This window comes from Palaemon carinicauda, chromosome 6 (assembly GCF_036898095.1).
Source record: "Palaemon carinicauda isolate YSFRI2023 chromosome 6, ASM3689809v2, whole genome shotgun sequence".
Classification (NCBI taxonomy): Eukaryota; Metazoa; Arthropoda; class Malacostraca; order Decapoda; family Palaemonidae; genus Palaemon; species Palaemon carinicauda.
The window spans coordinates 145,106,827-145,129,326 of record NC_090730.1 but is presented as its reverse complement, the minus strand read 5'-3'; the positions used below and the strand labels follow the sequence as shown (position 1 = coordinate 145,129,326).

Sequence of the window (22,500 nt, the reverse complement as noted above, 5' to 3'; positions counted from 1 at the left end):
TGATTTTTACGCATATATATGTGTGTATATATATATGTATGTATATATATATATATATATATATATATATATATATATATATATATATATAATGTATGTTTGCCTGTGGTTAGAAAATCAGTCAGGATTGACTCAGTATTTTCATAGTTTTACGTACACAAACACATACATTATGTATACGTGTACGTGTATATATATATATATATATATATATATATATATATATATATATATATATATATATATATACACATACGCACAATTATTTCAACATTTAGCTTATTTCCTTTAAAGGGTTGATCCTATTAAAAAAGATAAAACCCCCTTTTATTGTATTTGTTAACTATAAATTTAATCTACTCTGGAGTTTCCATGGCTCCAGTTAGAAATTCTGCAATGGTTATTTCAGTCAAGAAATTAGAAGCAACGTTTTCATTGCGTGCAGTATATTATTTGATGTGCAAATTATATTATGACCACTTATCAGATATACTCTTTGGAAAATATCTCTCTCTCTCTCTCTCTCTCTCTCTCTCTCTCTCTCTCTCTCTCTCTCTCTCTCTCTCTCTCTCTCTCGTTTGAAATATAACCAAATCTGATTTTGACGGCACTCATTGAAAACAAAAATTAAATTTGGAAATTAAATTAAATTCGGATAAACATCGTGGAAGATACAATGCGAAAGCTAAATGTCATCTGAAGAGTATACAAATATCTTTATGGAGTTTATATTTCAAGAACTTGGTGTAGCGTATGAAAGATGTGAAGATAAAAGTGAGGTCATTTTTTTTTAGGTTTTTTTTTATCAAAAGAGCTATTCACTATATAAGACGGGAACTAGAGGATGAAATATTAAAAGGTGTCTGGGTTTAAGGGTTTTTGTAAATATTTGATCGACTTTTTTTTCTGTTGCTTAAAGGAGAAACTTTCTAGAGAAATGGGGAATGGAACAACTATCCGCTTCAATTTGTAAAACGTGAGAGAGTTTTTAAAATGATAATAGAAGGAGAGATGCAGTTGCTGAACCGTGTAATCGAAGGGAAATTGAGGTTTGCAAAGTGATAAGGGTAGCAGATGGCTTAACGAGTGTTACGACGTCAAGAATGGTCTATTCTTACTCATATAAGGTTACAAGATGAAAGAGAGAGAGATTTGGAGTGTGAATGAAGCAGAACTATCGAACACTGTATCAGGGAAAAGTATCGATAGGAGAAGTAGTAGATTAGAACTATCTGAAAACTTTTCTAGTGTTAACAAAGTTTTAATGGGACGGTTGTTGCAATTGGGGTGTTTGAACAGGAACATGATGTCAAACGTTTTAATTCGTCTGGGGCACTTTTCAGTCACAAAATCGAATTTAATCAAACCGCTGATTGCCATGGGGAAGAAAGTCTTTGATTCCTTTATCCCCGTGTGAAGGGTCTTGTTGAATCGCCCTTCATCACTCATCTTGACTGCAACTTCTTGTCAGGTCATTCAGAATTAAACGATGACTCACAAAGTTAACTTCCCTTTTAGTAATTTCAACACTTCATTTATATTGGACTCTCCAGTTCTTTAACCCTTTTCAAGTACGATAGGTACAAATTGTTCTTGTGTAACTGTGTGGCAAAATAGATATTTTAGTAAAAAATGAGGTGATTGTCTAAATTCTAAAATATATTACAATAAAACTTGTATTGCTTCATGTATTACGGTTTGATATACAATTTTTAACATTTTACAGTTATTACTGACTTTCAGCTAATATTTTGCGTTGTTTGCCATGTAATAACTAATTCTTTTTCCTAGATCCTTCCTAAATCTATATGGAAAAGTTGGGTAAAAAACTGAAAATATGAAAAATACTGGATAAATTCTGTACATGATGAGTGGAACTGGCACTTTTTCATCTTGTTTAGGTTTCCAGATCTAAATAACAACAATTTATGAGTGTATGGTTAAGAGGTCTTGAACTCTTTTGTTGTATATCACCAAAAGTCATCTGTCTTTTTCTCGGGACACAACGTATTTTTAAGCGTTTGTATAGATAAATTGTTTAAAAATTTTTTTTACAACTAAGCCTTATTTTGATGGATGCAAAATCTAATCTTTCTATTGTTCATGATTATGAGCCTTCGAGTTTTTTACTTGTATTCATGTTAGCTGTTAATATAAGTATATTCATGTGACCATATGTCAATTAACAACTTGTCCATAGTTGCTTACGTCTCTTGGGTACCCGTTTTATGTACAAACGGACCGAAATTCTCCTGGGTGGTTGGTTTTCAAGTCACTCAGACTCGGGGGCGTTGTCTTTATTCTGTGTTGGTCATGCTTGAACACGCTTATTTCAACATAGTGCAGTTGGGGGTGCTTACATATTGAAACCCTCTCTCACATCGAGTAAGACGAATTTTACCCAGGGCTATATTTAACTCTTTTGTCAAATGTCAAAGTGACTTGAGATGAACCTGAATTGACGGCGATCCTTTTAGAAATATAGATCTACTGTAGATGATGTCCCTTTCTCTCTCTCTCTCTCCCCTTTCCCAGCCTGGGTTAGTGACGTGTGGCAACGAATACACAATCCCCTGTGACAGTTTAGGGACATAGTCCCCCTTGGCCCAGTAAGGGACGTAGTCTCCTGTGGCCCCTTTTAGGCAGGGTAAGATCCAGCCTATAGTGACAGGCTAGGAACTCTGCCTGTGATACCCAGTCCCAGCGAAGTTCCTGTATTTTATTTAGAATTTTCCTATGTCTGGCTAGTCATTATTTTTTGTTGTTGAATATTGCCTGACCCTTGTGGCTAAACACGGGCTCTTGCTGTACTAATATCCCGTAGTTGTGTGAAGTCCTAAATTCAAACTTGCTCATTCTGGATACCAAAAACTCAACAAAATCGTTCAAATCACATAAAGAATTTTTGGAAAACCACATTTCAGTCTTGTAAAAGATTATAGGTATAAAGCAAAACTTATTTCTGGACATTTTTTTTTTATATATAATAATGTTCTTTAACTCCATGAAGGCCACCTGAGAATATTGACAATATTAGCTTAAGAATATTCTCAGAGGCCATTGTGTTAGGTCCCCGACTACAGTTGATTATAGCTTTTTTATTTTAAGCTATTTTTTTCTTGCGTTTGTGAAGAAAACCGGTTAAATCAAGATATATAATATTTACAAGGTGCAAACATTCAACATGTAAAATTATAGCATTTTTTTTATTCATATCATTATATAAGAGAAATAGAAATATCGCATTCCACTTGAAAAATGAAATTAATATTTCTAAACCTTGCCTTTCATGCTATTTATGTAGATTAAATTATATATATATATATATATATATATATATATATATATGTATATATGTATATGTGTATATATATATATATATATATATATATACAGTATATGTAATTTAATTTATATATATATATATATATATATATATATATAATATATTTGTCAGTGTGTTATATATGTATTTGTGTGTATGCACAGTATATTACATATATATATCCATGTATATATGTATAATATGTATATTTAGTTATATAGGCTCCATGATATTGTTTGCAGTAGTAATATCCAGTTTCACAAATTTTAAACCTTTTTGGCGAAGGCCGGTTTCTGTATTTTTAATCAATAGAATGTTAAAGAACTTATAGCTTACGCCACGAATTTAATTGTTTTATTTTCATTTATCTCCAAGTTGAAGTTTTTCTGTCGTTTACGGATAGTTTTCCCATTTACAAAAATGTCAAATTTTTCTAGTAAGTACAATTTTGTTATATTCTCTCTCTCTCTCTCTCTCTCTCTCTCTCTCTCTCTCTCTCTCTCTCTCTCTCTCTCTCTCTCTCTCTCTCTCGCCCCTGCTATTCCGCATATCTATTTCAAAATATTTTGACACCTCTGACTATCAGATTTAGATTTAGATAAATTGTTGGAATGTTACATGAAAACCTGTGGTGCTTCGCTTTCGGAGAGAACTTTACAGCATAAGTGAAAAAAAAAAATTGACCAAGGATCAAAGAGGTTTCTCTTAGTATACCGTGATTGGTTGAAATGTTAATTCATGTGTTTTTATCTGTTTAATTGTTGAATAATTGAAAAGCAACTTGAAAATGTTAAAAATTAATGAATGAAAATGAAGGAATAAGAGGACGGGAAAAAATCATTAGAAATAAAGATTAAAAAGGGCTGTATATATAATAGGGGTATAAAAACATTTATGCATGGCAAAGGAAATTATCAAAACAAGTTGGATAGAAAAAAACTCAACGACTTACGGAGAGAAAAGAAAATGTTGATTGCCCAAAGCTGTTTTGACTGGATCCCGCGATCGGTCACCACTTCGATGTCATAAATGTCAGGTTCACAGTCAAATGTATTCCGGCACTGTCCGATTGTTTTCGAATTCTGTTTCTGCCTTCGGAATGGAGCTCCGGTTAATTTTCTGTTGCCACTTTTGATTGTTTGTTATTGTTGTTTCGTGCCGTTTGCTGTTGGTGAAATACTTTGGTTTGATTTTTCTGAATATTTATCGTCTTTTTTGTTTTAATGTTGAAGTGTGTACATCGCTGGGGTGACTTGCGTTTAAATATGTGCACTCAGTCAATATAAAGGAGCTTTTCTTTTATTTGTGCCTCGTTAGAGTTCACCCCCTTTGAAAATTGTTTTAATGAAATTCGTACCACATACATCATGCAAATTGAATTGCAAATACCCATGTGGAGGTTCTAAACAATGAATTTCAAAGTTGGCCCATTTGAGACTGGCAATGGCATAAATGGGTCATTGGTGATTATTTCACCGTCGCAAAATTTGGAATGTATTTGCTCTAGGTTCGTATATATGAGACCTAGTGAAAAAAACAGGCTATTAAAAGGTTGGTCCTCGCACTTGTGCAATATGCATGTAATGATGTTACTGAGTTTTAAGTAACGAAACCTTTGTTTATGGAAAGACTGGTTTGATATGGTTTTAAATTCCAATCAACTCTTATTGTTATTGCTTTAATATCATCTTCATTCCACCTAAACATCATTATAATTTATAGCTTATCTTTACAGGTTATTGTTATCCATCTTTTGATATTGTTGATGCTCTTGTTTTTCTTCAATATTTTCATAATTTCCAAAAAAACGTTTTCTGCATGATTGACCATTCTCTTTCCGTCAATACTTCCTGTAACACTTATTCCCTTATCCTTCCCAGGGCGAACGTCTGGAGACCAACCTACAAACGGGAGTTTTGGCACAAGGGAAAAACCTTGTACTGCAGAGAGTTAGTCGTCGTGCCAGTGGTACCTATCAGTGCCAGGTAACAAATATCGTTGGCAAAGTTATGAGTCCTCTTGCATCTCTCAATGTACTGTGTAAGTATCCATAACCTTTCCGTATTATTATTATTATTATTATTAATTTCATTACTATTATTATTGTTATTATTAGTGTTATTATTATTATTGTTATTATTATTATTATTATTATTATCAATATCAATAATATCAGTATTGTTGTCGTTATTTTGATAATGGTATTGATACTAATATTCGTGTTAACATCCTGACCATGACCGTAAATTACTTCGACAATTTCGTTCGGCGTCAATGACCTTAGATGTTAGGATGCCAGAAAACCTCAAATCAATCAATCAATCGACAATTTCGATATATAGAACCTAAAAAAGCAATACAACGCGATCCAATGAGGAGAGCAATAGTTCCTATCTTTGACCCTTGGGCCTGCACATTCCGCTTTTCCAATTAGAATTGCTACTCGACCGGTAAAATAATAATGGCGATATTATTCTCCGTTCCTCTACTCCCAACCCCCTTCACCACCACTACCCTAATGAAGAAGAAACGCTAATTTACAACCCATTTAAGCAAAATTAATTTAATCTACTTCTTTCATTACTCGGTCTTTGCAGTGTTCTCTTGTCCCGTAGCTGCTCTCACTTTTTAACCTACTATACCTCCGTTTCTATTTCCAGTCTTCAATTTTGCTGGTTTTGCCTCGGTTATTATTATTATTATTATTATTATTATTATTATTATTATTATTATTATTATTATTACTTGCTAAGCTACAACCCTAGCTTGAAAAACAGGATGCTATAAGCCCAGTGAGGAAAGGAAACTAGGAAAAATAAATTTTTTAATAAGAGTAACATTAAAATAAAATCTGTTATATAAACTATGAAAACTTTAACAAAACAAGAGGAAGAGAAACAGCGCAGCGTGCCCGAGTGTACCCTCAAGCAAGAGAACTCTAACCCAAGACAGTGGAAGACCATGGTACAGAGGCTATGGCCCTACCTAAGACTAGAGAACAATGGTTTGATTTTGGAGTGTCCCTCTCCTAGAAGAGCTGCTGACCATAGCTGAAGAGTCTCTTCTACCCTTAACAAGAGGAAAGTGGCCACTGAGCAATTACAGTGCAGTAACCGCTTAGGTATATAATTGTTTGGTAATCTCAGTGTTGTCAGGTGTATGAGGACATAAGGAAGTAAGTAAATAATAGACCAGACTATTTGCTGAGTGTGTGTGTGTGTAGGCAAAGGGAAAATGAACCGTAAACAGAGAGAACGATCTAATGTAGTATAGTAGGGTTAGGCAATTTTGGACACCTTTTTAGTAACCTTTGTACAAAATCTATATTAATAATTTATGACCAAATACCAAACATGTTTTCAAGAGAGGGAGGTCTCATCTATAAAAATGGCTTGTTTCATAATCATCAAAGAATTAGAAATTCTCGTATTACAGTAATAAAAAAAATATCTCAGAGGCGAGGCAATTTTGGACAGTGTGGCAATTTTGGACACGTCTGTATCTCTGTTAAGCGCCAACGCTCAGTTGGGCAAACTATGACAATTTGTGATCCCTATCAATATAAATATGTAAGAAAAAAATTATAGACTGACATAAATTTTTGTGTCCGTAATCCAAGATTGTCCAATTTTGCCTCGCCAAGAAAAAAGTGAGTAAGTTTGCTTGTCCAATTTTGCCCGACCATGGTTTTGAAAACTGTCCAATTTTGCCTTACTATATGAATATGTAAATCAAACTTTGTATTCGAGCACACAAATATACTTTTATGTATAAATGTGCATATATGTAATCATAAAAATTCAAAATAAGACATAAGGGGTGCAGTAATAGGGGTGTCTGCCCATGGTGACACCCTAAAAGTGAGTTACATTAAAAAAGAAAAAAGTTTCTTTCTAGCTCGATGGTTATGATATGATTTTCAAAAAGTTATTTAATACTGGGGACACTCTTAAAGCTGTTCACACTCAGGGGGTGAAACCTTCAAAAAGATTTACCAAAACATGGTAACATCCTCGAGAGGGGTGTCAACCCAAATGTTAGAAATATCTAAAAAAAAAAAAACTCTACTGTATACATTGTTCCTATAATAATTCACATATCCAAATGAAAATTTCAGGAATTGAAATAGAATATATTTTCACTGTTCCTGCTAATTTCCATGTTGATAACTGTCATGTTGCCTTTTTGATATGGTGTTAAATGGAGCAACATTAGAGTGAACAGCATGATAGATACATCAAGGAGGGGCAAAGCTGATCCCATAAACAATATTCGTCCTAAGTTGTACCTATCCATTTTATTCTTATCATTGTTACCTCATACTATGAACGAGCCATCAAAGAGATACTTTTACCTACAAAAGAAAGGGATACAATCGAAGATTTAAGAAAAAAAGATGAAATGAAGAAAAATAAAAGGAAAAACACAAAGAGAGATAGAAACATGACAAATCGTGGAAATACAAAGCAACCAAATATCTCTCGATTCTTTAAGAAAAAATGTCTGCAAACACTAACGTAAATACAAAAAAATCTGAATTGACCAGGGTAATAAATAGTGATAATTAAACTGCTAGGATAGTCCCGATAGTGAATGATAAGGATTTATTTATACCTAAAATAAAATAAATAAAAAAGAAATTCAAATTATTTTGGAAGATATTAAGGATCGTCCATTATTTTGCATGGGTAGAGCAACAAAAGGGTTTTTAGAGGAAGAAGGAGGCTAAGTGACTCGCCTTGAGCTAGATGCTTGAAGCCACTGCCCACATATTATCATCATCATCTCCTCCCACGCCTATTGACGCAAAGGGCCTCAATTAGATTTCGCTAGTCGTCTCTATCTTCAGCTTTTAATTCAATACTTCTCCAATTACAATATCCTACTTCATGCTTTATAGTCCTGAGTCTTCCAACTCTTCTAGTGCCTTGTGGAGGCCAGTTTAAAGTTTGGTGAACTAATGTCTCTTAGGGAAAACAAAGAGCATCCCCAAACCATCTCCATCTACCCCTCACCATGATCTCATCCACATGTGGCGCTCGAGTAATCTCTCTTAGTTTCATTTCTAATCCTGTCCTGTCATTTAACACCCAATATTATTCTGAGGGCTTTGTTCTCACTTCTACAAAATGAGTTTCATTAATATACCAAGATTCACGACCATACAGTAACACCGATATCACTAAACTGATATATAGCCTGATTATTATATGTAATTTTAGGCGACCTGATTTCCAAATTTGACTTAACCTAGCCATCCTCTGATTTGCTTTTTTCAATCTTTCATTAAACTCAAATTCTAAAGCTCCTATATTAGATATCATAGTTCATAAATGTTTAAATAATTCTACCTCATTAATCCTTTATCCTTCCAAAGATATTTCATCTTCCATTGCATATTCCGTTCTCATCATCTTTCTTCTATTTATCTCGAGCCCAACCTCATGTGATTTTTCATGCATTCTGGTAAGCAAGCTTTCCAAGCCCTGTGGTGTTCTGCTAATTAGGGCAGCGTCATCAGCATACTCTAGGTCTCCTAATTTTCTGTTACCAATCCAGTCCAATCCTTCTCCACCATCCCCAACCGATCTATGCATTACAAAATCTATGAGGAGGATAAACAACATAGGTAACAACACATTCCCTTAGAGTACTCCACTTTTTACTGGAAATTCGTTTGATAAGACGCCACTAACATTAACTTTGCATTTGCTATGCTTATGAACAGACAATTAAATTTACATATTTGAGAGGAACTCCTTAATGTCGCAGGACTTTCCACAAAATTTGCCAGAGCACATAATCAAAAGCTTTTTCTTAGCCCACATATACCATCAAAAGTGGAATTCTATATTCTACATATTGCTGTACCACATGTCTTAAATGAAAATTTGGTCAGTACAACTTCTACCTTTTCTAAATCCTGCTTGTTCATCTCTCAACTTTTCATCAATCTTTCTCTCTAGTCTCTTTAAATGAGCATTCTATATATTTTCATGACAGCTGACGTAAGTGTGATCCCTCTGTAATGATTGCAATCAGTCAGATATTTTTTTGTCATTTTCACCAGCACTCCTAGCTCCCATACATAAGGCTTTGCCTCTTCACGCCACATTCTACAAAATAATCTTGTAGGTAATCTGGGAGTCACTTCTTTTTATGGCAATATCATCTCAGCAGTTATTCCTCCGTATCCAGGGGCTTTCCATCTTTTGAGTTTCTTTTTAAGAATAGCTTCGACTTCAAACACACCTAATTCATTCTTGGGCACATCAAGGTCTTCATCAGTTTCAGTATATCAACCAAATTATTCCCTTCGTATTTCCTATTCATGACCTCACTAAAGTGTTCAATCCAACGTTACTTTTCTTCATGTTCTTTTGTTATAACAGATCCATCTTTCTTTTTGATGGGTATATGCTTCTTTTTTCTCCATAGAGATTTCATTAATATTTCCAAGAGCAATTCCTACAACAAAACCACTCCCTGAATTCATATCTTTGTCAGCCTCATCAGCTTTCCTGTCTAAATATTCTCTCCAATTATTCCTGATATTTCTTTTGACCTCACTATCAATACTGAAATACTTGGCTTGCTCTGCCTTGTAATTTTCATTACTTCCTCGAAAACTTTAAGAAATCAATTTCTGTCTTTGTCTTCTTTTTATAGTATCCCAAGTATCATTTGATATCCATGGTTTTCTCCTTGTAACTGCATGTCCCAAAATTTTGTCTCTTAAAGTCTCTTAAGACTGTAAATCGATTCCTACATTCAGTTACAAAGATTTCTGTGCTCATCCTCTAGAAGCTTAGTTGTATCAAACTTAGGTATTCTATCTACATTTCTGTTGGGTTCTTTCAGTTTTTATATTTGTGTGGCAATGAGGAGCTGGTGATCACTACCAATAACTGCACCTCTATAGCTTGTTACATTTCCCAGAGTCCTCCTTCTCTATCAATGGCTATGTGATCTATTTGATATTTGTAATTGCCACATGGTGAAGTCCTTGTATATTTGTAGATCTCCTTGTGCTGGAAAAGAGTACCTCCAGTAACAAAATTATTTGTTGAACAATAACTTATAAAATGTGCCCCATTTTCATTTGCAACTTCGCCAAGAACCTCAACGCCCATCACATTTTCTATCCCTTGATTATTCTTTCCAACTTTAGCATTGAAGTCATTAATCACAATTTTCATATCTCTCTAGGTTCTCGCCTATTATACTCTGCAGTTCTTCACAGTATTCATCTTTCCTTTCTTCAGGGGAATCATTTGATTCGCCTTGTAAGATGGAATCTTTGGGATCTTGAACCCTTCTGTGAAGCCTCTTCCCTTTTTGCCCTGCGGGCATGCTGTCATGCGTTTGCGGGGAAGGGAACGTGTCAATTTTAACCTGTCAAAAAGTTTTAATTCTTTTTGCCTCTCGCGCGAGTGTGAAGGAGAGTACTGGAGCGTTGGCGCACAGGATGCTGTTTGTGCTCAGATTCTGCTGAAGTACAGTTTTTGGTGAAGGCGCAGAAAAACGCTGGCACGTAGGAAACCAATGCATAAGGTGAATATACAAAGAATAGGCCAGACTATTTGGCCTCTATTTTGAGGTACCTTACCTCTAGCATTAGAGGCTCTTTGACCTTTTATTTTGAGGTGCCATACTTCCAACATTAGAGGATATTTAAGCTCTGTTTTGAGGTGCCATACCTTTAGTATTAAGGGCTCCATGACCTCTATTTTGAGGTACTATAATCTTAGCATTATATGTTCTTTGATCTCTAATTTGAAGTGCTTTACCTCTAGCATTAGAGGCTCTTTGACCTCTATTTTGAGGCTTCTTACTTTTAGCATTAGAGGGTCTTTGACCTCAATTTTGAGGCTCCTTACTTTTAGCATTAGAGGCTCTTTGACCTCTATTTTGAGGCTCCTTACTTTGAGCATTAGAGGGTTTTTTACCTCTATTTTGAGGATCCTTACGTTTAGCATTAGAGGGTCTTTGACCTCAATTTTGAGGCTCCTTACTTTTAGCATTAGAGGGTCTTTGACCTCTATTTTGAGGCTCCTTACTTTGAGCATTAGAGGGTTTTTTACCTCTATTTTGAGGCTCCTTACTAAAAATTAGCATTAGAGGCCCTTTGACCTCTATTTTGAGTCTGCTCACTTTAAGCATTAGTCTCTCTTTGACCTCTATTTTGAGGTTACTTACTTTTAGCATTAGAGGGTCTTTGACCTCTTATTTTGAGGCTGATTACTTTTAGCATTAGAGGCTGTTTGACCTCTATTTTGAGGCTCCTTACTTTGAGCATTAGAGGGTCTTTGACCTCAATTTTGAGGCTCCTTACGTTTAGCATTAGAGGCTCTTTGTCCTCTATTTTGAGACTGCTCACTTTTAGCATTAGAGTCTCTTTGACCTCTATTTTGAGGCTCCTTACTTTTAGCATTAGAGGGTCTTTGATCTCCATTTTCAGGCTCCTTACGTTTAGCATTAGAGGGTCTTTGACCTCTATTTTGAGGCTCCTTACGTTTAGCATTAGAGGGCCTTTGACTTCTATTTTGAGGCTCATTACTTTTAGCATTTAGAGGCTCTTTGACCTCTATATTGAGATTGCTCACTTTCAGCATTAGAGTCTCTTTGACCTCTATTTTGAGGCTCCTTACTTTTAGCATTAGAGGCTCTTTGAGTCTATTTTGAGATTGCTCACTTTTAGCATTAGAGGGTCTTTGACCTCTATTTTGAGGCTCCTTACGTTTAGCATTAGAGGGTCTTTGACCTCTATTTTGAGGCTCCTTACTTTTAGCATTAGAGGCTCTTTGACCTCTGTTTTGAGGCTCCTTACTTTTAGCATTAGAGGCTCTTTGATCTCTATTTTGAGGCTCCTTGCGTTTAGCATTAGAGGGTCTTTGACCTCTATTTTGATGCTCCTTACTTTTAGCATTAGAGGGTCTTTGACCTCTATTTTGAGGCTCCTTAGTTTAGCATTAGAGGGTCTTTGACCTCTATTTTGAGGGTCCTTACTTTGAGCATTAAAGGCTATTTGACCTCTGTTTTGAGACTGCTCACTTTTAGCATTATAGTCTCTTTGACCTCTATTTTGAGGCTCCTTACTTTTAGTATTAGAGGCTCTTTGACCTCTTATTTTAAGGGTCCTTACTTTTAGCATTAGAGGCTCTTTGAGGCTCTTTGACCTCTATTTTGAGACTCCTTTTAGCATTAGAGGGTCTTTGACCTCTATTTTGAGGCTCCTTACTTTTAGCATTAGAGGGTCTTTGACCTCTGTTTTGATATTCCTTACTTTTAGCATTAGAGGCTCTTTGACCCCTATTTTGAGGCTCCTTACTTTTAGCATCAGAGGGTCTTTGACCTCTATTTTGAGGCTTCTCATGTTTAGCATTAGAGGTTCTTTGACCTCTATTTTGAGGCTCCTTACTTTTAGCATTAGAGGCTCTTTGACTCTATTTTGAGGCTTCTTACTTTTAGCATTAGAGGCTCTTTCGCCTCTATTTTTAGGCTCCATACTTTAAGCGTTAGAGGCTCTTTGACCTCTATTTTGAGGCTTCTTACGTTTAGCATTAGAGGCTCTTTGACCTCTATTTTGAGGCTCCTTACTTTTAGCATTAGAGTCAGTTTGACCTCAATTTTGAGGCTCCTTACTTTTAGCATTAGAGGCTCTTTGACCTCTATTTTGAGGCTTCTTATGTTTAGCATTAGAGGTTCTTTGACCTCTATTTTGAGGCTCCTTACTTTTAGCATTAGAGGCTCTTTGACCTCTATTTTGAGGCTCCTTACTTTTAGCATTAGAGGCTCTTTCACCTCTATTTTTAGGCTCCATACTTTTAAGCATTAGAGGCTCTTTGACCTCTATTTTGAGGCTTCTTAAATTTAGCATTAGAGGGTCTTTGACCTCTATTTTGAGGCTCCTTACTTTTAGCATTAGAGGCTGTTTGACCTCAATTTTGAGGCTCCTTACTTTTAGCATTAGAGGCTCTTTGACCTCTATTTTGAGGCTCCTTACTTTGAGCATTAGAGGCTCTTTGACCTCTATTTTTAGGCTTCTTACGTTTAGCATTAGAGGGTCTTTGACCTCTGTTTTGAGGCTCCTTACTTTTAGTATTAGAGGTTCTTTGACCTCTATTTTGAGGCTCCTTACTTTTAGCATTAGAAGGTCTTTGATTTCTATTTTGAGGCTCCTTACTTTTAACATTAGAGGCTCTTTGACCTCTATTTTGAGGTGCTATACTCTAGCATTAGAGTTTCTTTGACCTTTATTTTAATCCCCTTACCTCTAACATTAAAAGCTCTTTGACCTTTATTTTTTGGTGCTTTATTTCTAGAACTAGAGGCTCTTTGAGACCTCTGTTTTAAGGCGACTAACCGCTAATAGTAGAGGCTATTTGACCTCAGTTTTTAGTTGACTTACCTCTATAATTAAAGGCTATCTTTTATACTTCTTCATATAAAGGCTTTCCTTCTCTATTCTCTTCTGTCTTTTATAGTTTTTTCAAGATCTTCTTTGCTTAGTTCGCCAGTCTCCTTCGAGATTTCAAGAGACATTTCAGTGTTGTTTGTCCTCGGTTCGTCAGATTCCTCGGAGATATCGATGGCTTTCATATCTTTACCTATAAGGGCGATGGGTTAAGACATGGATGCCATTGATTTCTCGGCATACACTATACGCCATTATACTAAAGTCGACGATGAGCAACACGATATATTTACCAATGCCGTCCTGATATCTTCTATCTTCAATGCCGAATTTTGAAGAAACACACGTCGCTCACCGCTTTGCACCAATGCAATCCAATTATAGGACATCGTCGCTAAACTGCAAGCAAATTATCCTTCAAGGCGCTTACATTATGATCTTAGCTCGCCAACTTCGGCAGCACCTATCCAAACTATCTGTAGATGATGGTGTTCCGAATAGCCTCCAGTTCATCCTGTAGTTGTAACAAAATTCTCACAGTCAGTTACCTGTTCCGCCAGAACGCGAGCTCTGTGAGTAAAGTGAAATCCTCCTCCCAATGTTCACTGCGTAAACTTCCATAGCTACAGTACATACAGATCGTGAGGTGTTGCAAGGTATGTTTAAAAAAAGAAAAAAAAGAGAGATCAGGTCTTCAGAAGTCTTTTGGAAACCGGGGCGGAGCCGTTCAGAACTGCTCCGGGAAGATTCCGTTCTGGAGTCATTCAGAACTCTATGCTAAGTCTACGGCTATTTCGTCTGAAGTCATTTGGAGAGGAGATTCAGGAAGATTTTCTTCCGGAGTCGTTCAGAGATTTCTGGAGTCATTCAGAATTTCATGCTAAGTCTATGGATATTCCTTCTGAATCCTTTTGGAGATGCACGAAGATTTTCTCCCGAAGCCGTTTAGGACTCGCGAAAAATTATGATGATGATGGTGATGATAAATTACGTGATTTGATTTTGATTTACAGCTCCGTGAAGATTCCGTTCTGGACACATTCAGAACTCTATGCTAAGTCTACGGCTATTTCTTCTGAAGACATTCGGAGATTCAGGGTTTTCTTTCGAAGTCGTTCAGATTCGCATCTGGAATCATTCAGAATTCCAAGCTAAGTCGCTAAGTCTATGGTAATTTCTTCTGAATCCATTTGGAGAATCACGATTTTCTTCCGAAGCCATTTAGAACTCGCGAAAAATTCTCTTTTTCTCTGGTTTCTATAGGCCCTAATAACTCATAATAATAATAATAATAATAATAATAATAATAATAATAATAATAATAATAATAATAATAATAAGGATAATGATAATAATAATAATAATAATAATAATAATAATAATAATAATAATAATTTTTGTAAGTAACAATCTGCTACCTACAGCTCTCCATTTGGTTAATGCCTTTTCTGCTCTTGGTATCATCATCATTATTCCTACCCCTTCTCTTCTAACTCCATCTGTTCCTTAGGGCAAAGATATCCAAACTATATTTCATAAATTCATTCTCTACTAGCTGTAACTTCCCAGTTTGATTCATGGTTCTAACATTTCAATTACCAATTTTCAATTTTTCTTTAGTATTTACAAACCGGGAGTTTCTTAGCAACCCACTACGGCCGGGACTGTTGACAATTCTTCCATTTTCGCTTTCCATAGACTGACTAAATCCATAGAGGATTCATAGGCTAAATTCATCAAAGAATAGCCAGTTTCTTAGTGATGCGCAGCGCCTATCTAAATAAGGCAAGTGACCCCTGCCGGTCCATACTAATTCCAGTAAGATCAACTGCCGGGCATTAGAAGTAGAGTAGTATCCAGAGCACCAAACGGATACATACCTTTTTCAAATTACAGATGGAATTAATAGTCCTTTATTTATGGAACCCATGCCTCAAAGAAACTGTTTAGTGCCATATTTAAAAGAACTGAAGCTGTTTTTAGAGCATTCGGTTGAATTAAATAGACCCGTCATATATTCAAGCATTTAGATTGTCACGTATATGGCTATAGTATATATTGAATTGTTCACCTTTATTTCCAATTTTGTACTTGTCCCTATTTTCTCATTAGTAATAGGTTTGATTATCATTTTCTATGAAAAGAAAACTTTTCCTTTTTCATTTTCTTATAAATCAATATGATTTTCTATTGAAATAAATGATAGAAAATATTTTCAAAGAGCTATCCTTTATCTATATTTCTAGTTGAAATTATTATGAATATATATATATATATATATATATATATATATATATATATATATATATATATGTATATATATATATATGTATGTGTGTGTGTGTATGTATATATATATATATATATATATATATATATATATATATATATATATAGAGAGAGAGAGAGAGAGAGAGAGAGAGAGAGATAGATAGATAGATAGATAGATAGACAGATAGTTTACAAAATCTATTACTTAATAACTTAACATTATGAAATGATGTTTTTTTTTTTTTTTTAAATTAAGTGTCCAAAATTGCCTTACCATTTTTCAAGGCGAGGCAAAATTGGACACTAGATATTCCATATGTTTTCATTCATTTTTTGTTTTAAACCTTCCTTTAGCATCATCCACTAATTTGTTTATTGGACACCCATATTCAACAGTTTACGTAGGGGTACTTAATACTTTTTAAAAACCAGACATACTAATATTTATAAAGTAGAAGGTTGGACAATTTCTAATAGCATTATAGTTTTTGAAAATTATAAAAGTTTTAGAGATATTGTATCTGTCCAATATTTGCCTTACTTGTCCAAAATTGCCTCTGTCCAAAATTGCCTTACTCTACTATACTGTCTGGCCAGTCAAAAGACCCTATAACTCTCTAGCGGTAGTATCTCAATGGGTGGCTGGTGCCCGGGCCAACATACTACCAACTAGTGGATACTGAACGGTGAAATTGGGGTGCTCAAAATTTCTTTGACGATATTTGAAAGGTTTTTCTTCGTCTTCTTGTTCACCCCGTTCTTCATTTTAGTTGTAATTATCGTTATTGTTATTTTTGAATTACGTATTTATCTGGTTGGTAATTTATAGTTTAGTTCACTATTTACCAGGCCATATGAGGAACATTGTTTACACAAAAATTATTGAAAGGAGAAAGTGATAAATTTAGATAATTAGATTTCATTGAAATTTAAACATTTAGAAAAGCTGTTATTCATCCAGATGAAAGTTTTATTTACTCCTGCATCACAGCACATTATTGCACAAAAGCATCTTTTGGTGGTTAAAGTATGGCCATGTGAAAATATAATGCTTTGCTTGCGAAGACTTGCAAGCTCACATTACGGATTACACCTGGTTGAAGCCAACTACTGCTCTCATTATCATTCTCATATATATATATATATATATATATATATATATATATATATATATATATATATATATATATATATATATATATATTATATATATATATATATGTGTGTGTGTGTATATATATATATATATATATATATATATATATATACATATATACTGTATATGTGTGTGTGTGTGTTTGTATATATATATATATATATATATATATATATATATAATGGTATTTAAGCATATGTTACTTTACGTTAATAATGAATTGATAATGTCTTAGTGGCATCCAAAAATCGAAGATAGCATCTCCGGAGAAATTGTCCTTCAGGTAGTTTTTAGATGACAGAAAAATTACATTTACGTTTCTCCATTTATTATTTGGTATCGACACGTGTTTCGATCCACTTCGTGACATTTCATCAAGATAGCTTTAATAAAGGCTATGGGAACTTTAGATTCTCTGAAACAAAAATAAAAATTGAGGATCAATTTTTAAGCACATAAATTATTTTCTACAAGTCATAGATTCACAGAATTTCATGACTGATCTCACAAGCCCTCCCCTTCTTCGTGGAAGCTTACGATTCCATTTTTGTTGTGGGATTGACGTCGGTTCTTCAGAAACGTCTTCTCTTATTCCAAGAAGATGAATTTTTGAAGCTTACATGCTCCATCAGAAATTTAGGTTTGTGATCTGCATTGATCTCGGACTCTATTCCATTTGGAGTGGCACCTTCCCTTATGATGATTTTATAGTCTCGATGCTCCTGTCTTTTCTCTGCAATGAAACCTTTACACTTTAAAGAATCTTAAAGTTTTCATTTAACAATTTTTGTTAATTTCAGATTTTTAAAAATATTTTTGCGTGTATTTTCACCACCATAGCCTTTATATTAAAGTGTAGTTGCTTCACTCAAGCAATGTAACCTTGGTGAAGGGTCACGAAGTGATTCAAACACGCCTCGACACCAAATAATAAATGGAGAAACGTAAATGCAGTTTTCCTGTTATTCTGGAAACTATGTGGACGCTAAGACATTTCCTCTCTCTCTCTCTCTCTCTCTCTCTCTCTCTCTCTCTCTCTCTCTCTCTCTCTCTCTCTCTCTCTCTCTCTCTCTCTCTTTATATATATATATATATATATATATATATATATATATATATATATATATATATATATATATATATATATATATATATATATATATATATATAATCATCAACAGCCATAACTACTTCACTGCAGGACAAAGGCTTGAGACTTATTCATCCATTCCCATCTGTTTATGGTCTTTCTCTGGCAGACTATATCTGCAAACTTTCTTAGCTCATCACTCCATCTTCTTTTCCTTCCCCTTCTTCTTTTGATATCTCTAGGGACCCATTTTGATATTCTTAAAGTCCATTTATTATCTGGCATTCTCATTATTTGTCCTCCCCCTGTCCATATATTTTTCTTACATGTTGTTAGAATATTCTCTACGTTTGTTTGTTCTCGTATCCATGTTGATTATGTTCTAATACCACCACCTAGAGAGTACGGGTGTGGGAGTATGGATTACGTACGGAATTTTGTCTATTTTACCACGCAGACAGTACGAAAACTTCTGATATGATATGGATGTATCAACAGTACGGACACATTAATTGAAAAAAATGAGAAAAGACCGGTACTTTTGTCTATGGAGTTTATGCAAATAACCATTACTACTAATAGCAAGTTTGAATATTTATGAGTACGTGTAATAATTTACGAAAACTAGAAATATTTAATTGCAATGGTTGTCGTATATATTCATTTGAGCAGAAGACTCAATTTACCAATACCAATTTGATAAATTTTTATTATAGTTTTCCCTTAAATTGATCGACTAGACACCTGAGAGAGAGAGAGAGAGAGAGAGAGAGAGAGAGAGAGAGAGAGAGAGAGAGAGAGAGAGAGAGAGAGAGAAAGGGGAGGCAGGCTAAGTTAAAAAAAAATTGAACCATTTTTTCTTATAAATGCGCTTATTAATGGTCGAAAAGATTTTTATTTCTTTCAATTGCACATATGGCGTATTGGTATTGTCAATTGTTTTCGCAAGTCGAAGTTTAACTACCGAAATTATTCATGTATTGACGTTTTACGCCATATTTGACTCGTAACAGTGAACCGTTTTCTATTCCCAAGCCCCTGAAATACCAAAAATCGGAATTTTTCTGTTCAAAGTATCACACTTAAGGTGGGGCAACAAAAAACGAACAAACTTATTTGTTTGATGAACCAATTTTATATTACCCTCTCTCTCTCTCTCTCTCTCTCTCTCTCTCTCTCTCTCTCTCTCTCTCTCTCTGGCATAAATCTTTCTTTTGTCATGAGAAGATAAGATTTTTTGTTCATCGTATGCCTTATAATTATACATTATAGTAGTTTCTTGTATCAAAGGATACAAACCAATATTTTCTTTACATTTCTGCATTACGTGAGGTCTGTCATTACTGACGAGTAGGTTTATATCTTTCGACAACTATCCATTGTGGGAATTATTACAAAATCAGATAATCACCAAAAAAAAAAAATTATTATTATTATTTTTATTATTATTATTATTATTATTATTATTATTATTGTTATTATTATTATTATTATTAGCTAAGGTACAACCTTAGTTGGAAAAGCCGGATGCTATAAGTCCAAGGACTCAAACAGTGAAAGATAGCCCAGTGAGGAGAGAAAAATAGATAAAATACAAGAAAAGTAATGAACAATTAAAATAACATATTTTAAGAACGGTAACAGGACTGAGATAGATCTTTCATAGATAAACTAAGAAAATAGACCTATGTCAGCCTGTTCAACATAAAAACATTCGCTGCGTGTTTGAATTTTTGACGTTCCATCGATTTAACCACCTAATTGGGAAGGTCATATCACAATTTGCTTACAGCAGGAATAAAACATCTAGAATACTGTGTAATACTGAACTTCATGCTGGAGAAGGCATGACTATTAGAATTAACTGCATACCTAATATTACCTACATGATGGTACTGTCCGGGCAGATCTTAATGACAAATTAAGATGAGATTCAGAAACTGAAGACCAGACAGGAGAGCAATACTAGAAACAAGGCAGAATGAAAGAATTAAAACAACGCTTCAGAAAAGATTGATCACCGAAAATTTGACTAGACTTTCTTAAGCTAATTTTTTTTTGTGAAATTGAAGAAGACAGGCAGAATGTGTTAAAAAAAAAAAAAAAAAAAAAACACACACACACCTTTATCAATGTAGAGATCCTGATGTTGAGGAGCCACTGCCCTCGACCTACTTACAATCATACTTATGAGTTTTATTAGGGTTCAATTTCAATAATGATGCTAAGAAAAGACCCAACCACTCCCAGCTGTTTGAGTTTGAAAAAAGGGCCTGGTTATTAACACGGGCAAAGGCAGCACTAAAATCAAGGCTAGTCATACGAACTTCGTGACCACTATCAAGGAATTTCTGTACAGCATTGGAGATTGGAAGAATGTCATTGCATGCTCCAAGGCCTTTGCGATTGCCAAATTGCAAACTAGGGAACAGATGATTACCTTCAGCAAACCTATTTAGACGTTTTGCCAAAACTGGGCGGTAAGCAGTTTGACTTGAGCTATCATAAACATATTTACATAATGGAGTAACATACCAATTCTCCAACAAGTGCTAAAAGAACCTTTTCTTGCTAACTTGCTGACAAAAAGATAACTTAAGAGCTAAGAAATCCGGAGTCTCAATAAAAGACAAAGAAAAAATTCCACTTGAGGCTACCCATCCTTAACCATCAAGGTTTATCAAGAGAGCTTTAATTTCACGAATCCGAAAGGCTAAACTAGTTAATTTAACTTCAGGAAAACATGAATGCGGAAGATCAAGTATCTCATTATTCTCTCATTACTGTCAAACACATCAGCCAAAAGGGTTGCCTTTCCTTTTGAACAGTGAGTGACATCCATCTGGTATAAGTAAAGGGGGAACTGTTATGTCTACTCCAAAGAATGTAAATTTAAGGGTAGCTTGCCTCTTATGTTCCTGGGTTGTACTAGAATGGGTTTCTTTTATGGTTAGATTGTATTCATTTTCAGTTGAAGTATAAACTCTCTTGAGTATAGCAGAGTATAGCTATTTTAAGTCATATCTGATCTGTTTACCCTCCCAAAGATGATAGTCCTCCCACTTTTCCAATTAAGAACGTTTACAATCATCATTGAACCAGGGTTTGTATTTCACTTGATAATTAGTCTACAAGGTCCAAGCAGTTACCAGACCAGTGAGTACTTCACATATAATTTGCTCACAGCCTGATTCAGAGGCAAAGTACAAAGCTCTTAAGCCATGGCGATCAGTAGGAGAAACATAATTTTACCACTCCGTATGATGAACACTGAAATCGCCAACAAAAATAAGAGAGACCTTTCTATCATCCTCTTGTATCTTAGCTGTAATAGTAAGAAGACAATCTAAGACAAAATCATACATGTCTAGATTCCAGTAGATTGAACGCAAATAGAAATTGTTATGCCTGTCGTAAACTTTTATCAATTGAGTCTCATGATATCCACATTCATAGCAGGAATGGCTTCGTTTCAAATTTATTGGCTTCTTAAAACCAGCAATAAGGAGCACAGATGAATGCCTCATATTAAAAAACAAAGTTCCTGAGCATAAAAGAATATCGTACTGTCTGGACGCAAATGTAAGGTCTTGAATATTGGCATGCAGGCCACGAATATTGCAATACAGTAGAAAACACTAGCAAAGTCTGGAATGTAATGGTCCTGGATTTCGTTCAATGTCTCCATACTGGATAAAAATTAATATCTATAAAAAACATTAATCATACTTAAAAACTAGGTAAAGAATATTGACGACAAAATTAATATCTTCAGAAATATATAAAGTGATTGATACAACCCATAGAGTAGTGATAAAAAGTTGGATAAAATTGATCAACATGGCGGAGCCTACACACCATGCAAAGCAAAGTACCCTCCAGGATAACCACTTCAACTAAAGGGAGGACAGTAAGAATGGTTTTGAAAATAGTGTGAGGAAGATAAAGAAATAGATAAGGCAAAAACAATTTCATGAACCACAGGCATCCATGACCTTTTTATTAAGCCAGCCCAACACACCATTTAAAAGAAAACTAGAAGATAAAACAGATAGATTAGTGTGCCTGAGTGTACCCTCAAGTAAGAGAACTGTACCACAAGACAGTGGAATACCATGGTACAGAGGCTATGGCACTACTGAGGACTAGAGAACAATGGTTTGAATTTGTAGTGTCCTTATCCTAGAATAGCTTACAATAGTTTAAATTTCTCATCTACTCTTACCAAGAGGAAAGTAGCA

At 34.7% G+C, this 22,500-nt stretch overlaps 1 protein-coding gene across 1 annotated transcript in view; it reads left to right on the top strand.

Annotated features, from left to right (window-relative positions):
- Positions 1-22,500, top strand: part of LOC137643275 (protein turtle-like) — a 701,767-nt gene that overhangs the window by 482,476 nt on the left and 196,791 nt on the right. Inside the window, 1 exon segment of the mRNA XM_068376115.1 lies at positions 5,206-5,365. Within this exon segment, the coding sequence (XP_068232216.1) occupies positions 5,206-5,365 (160 nt within the window).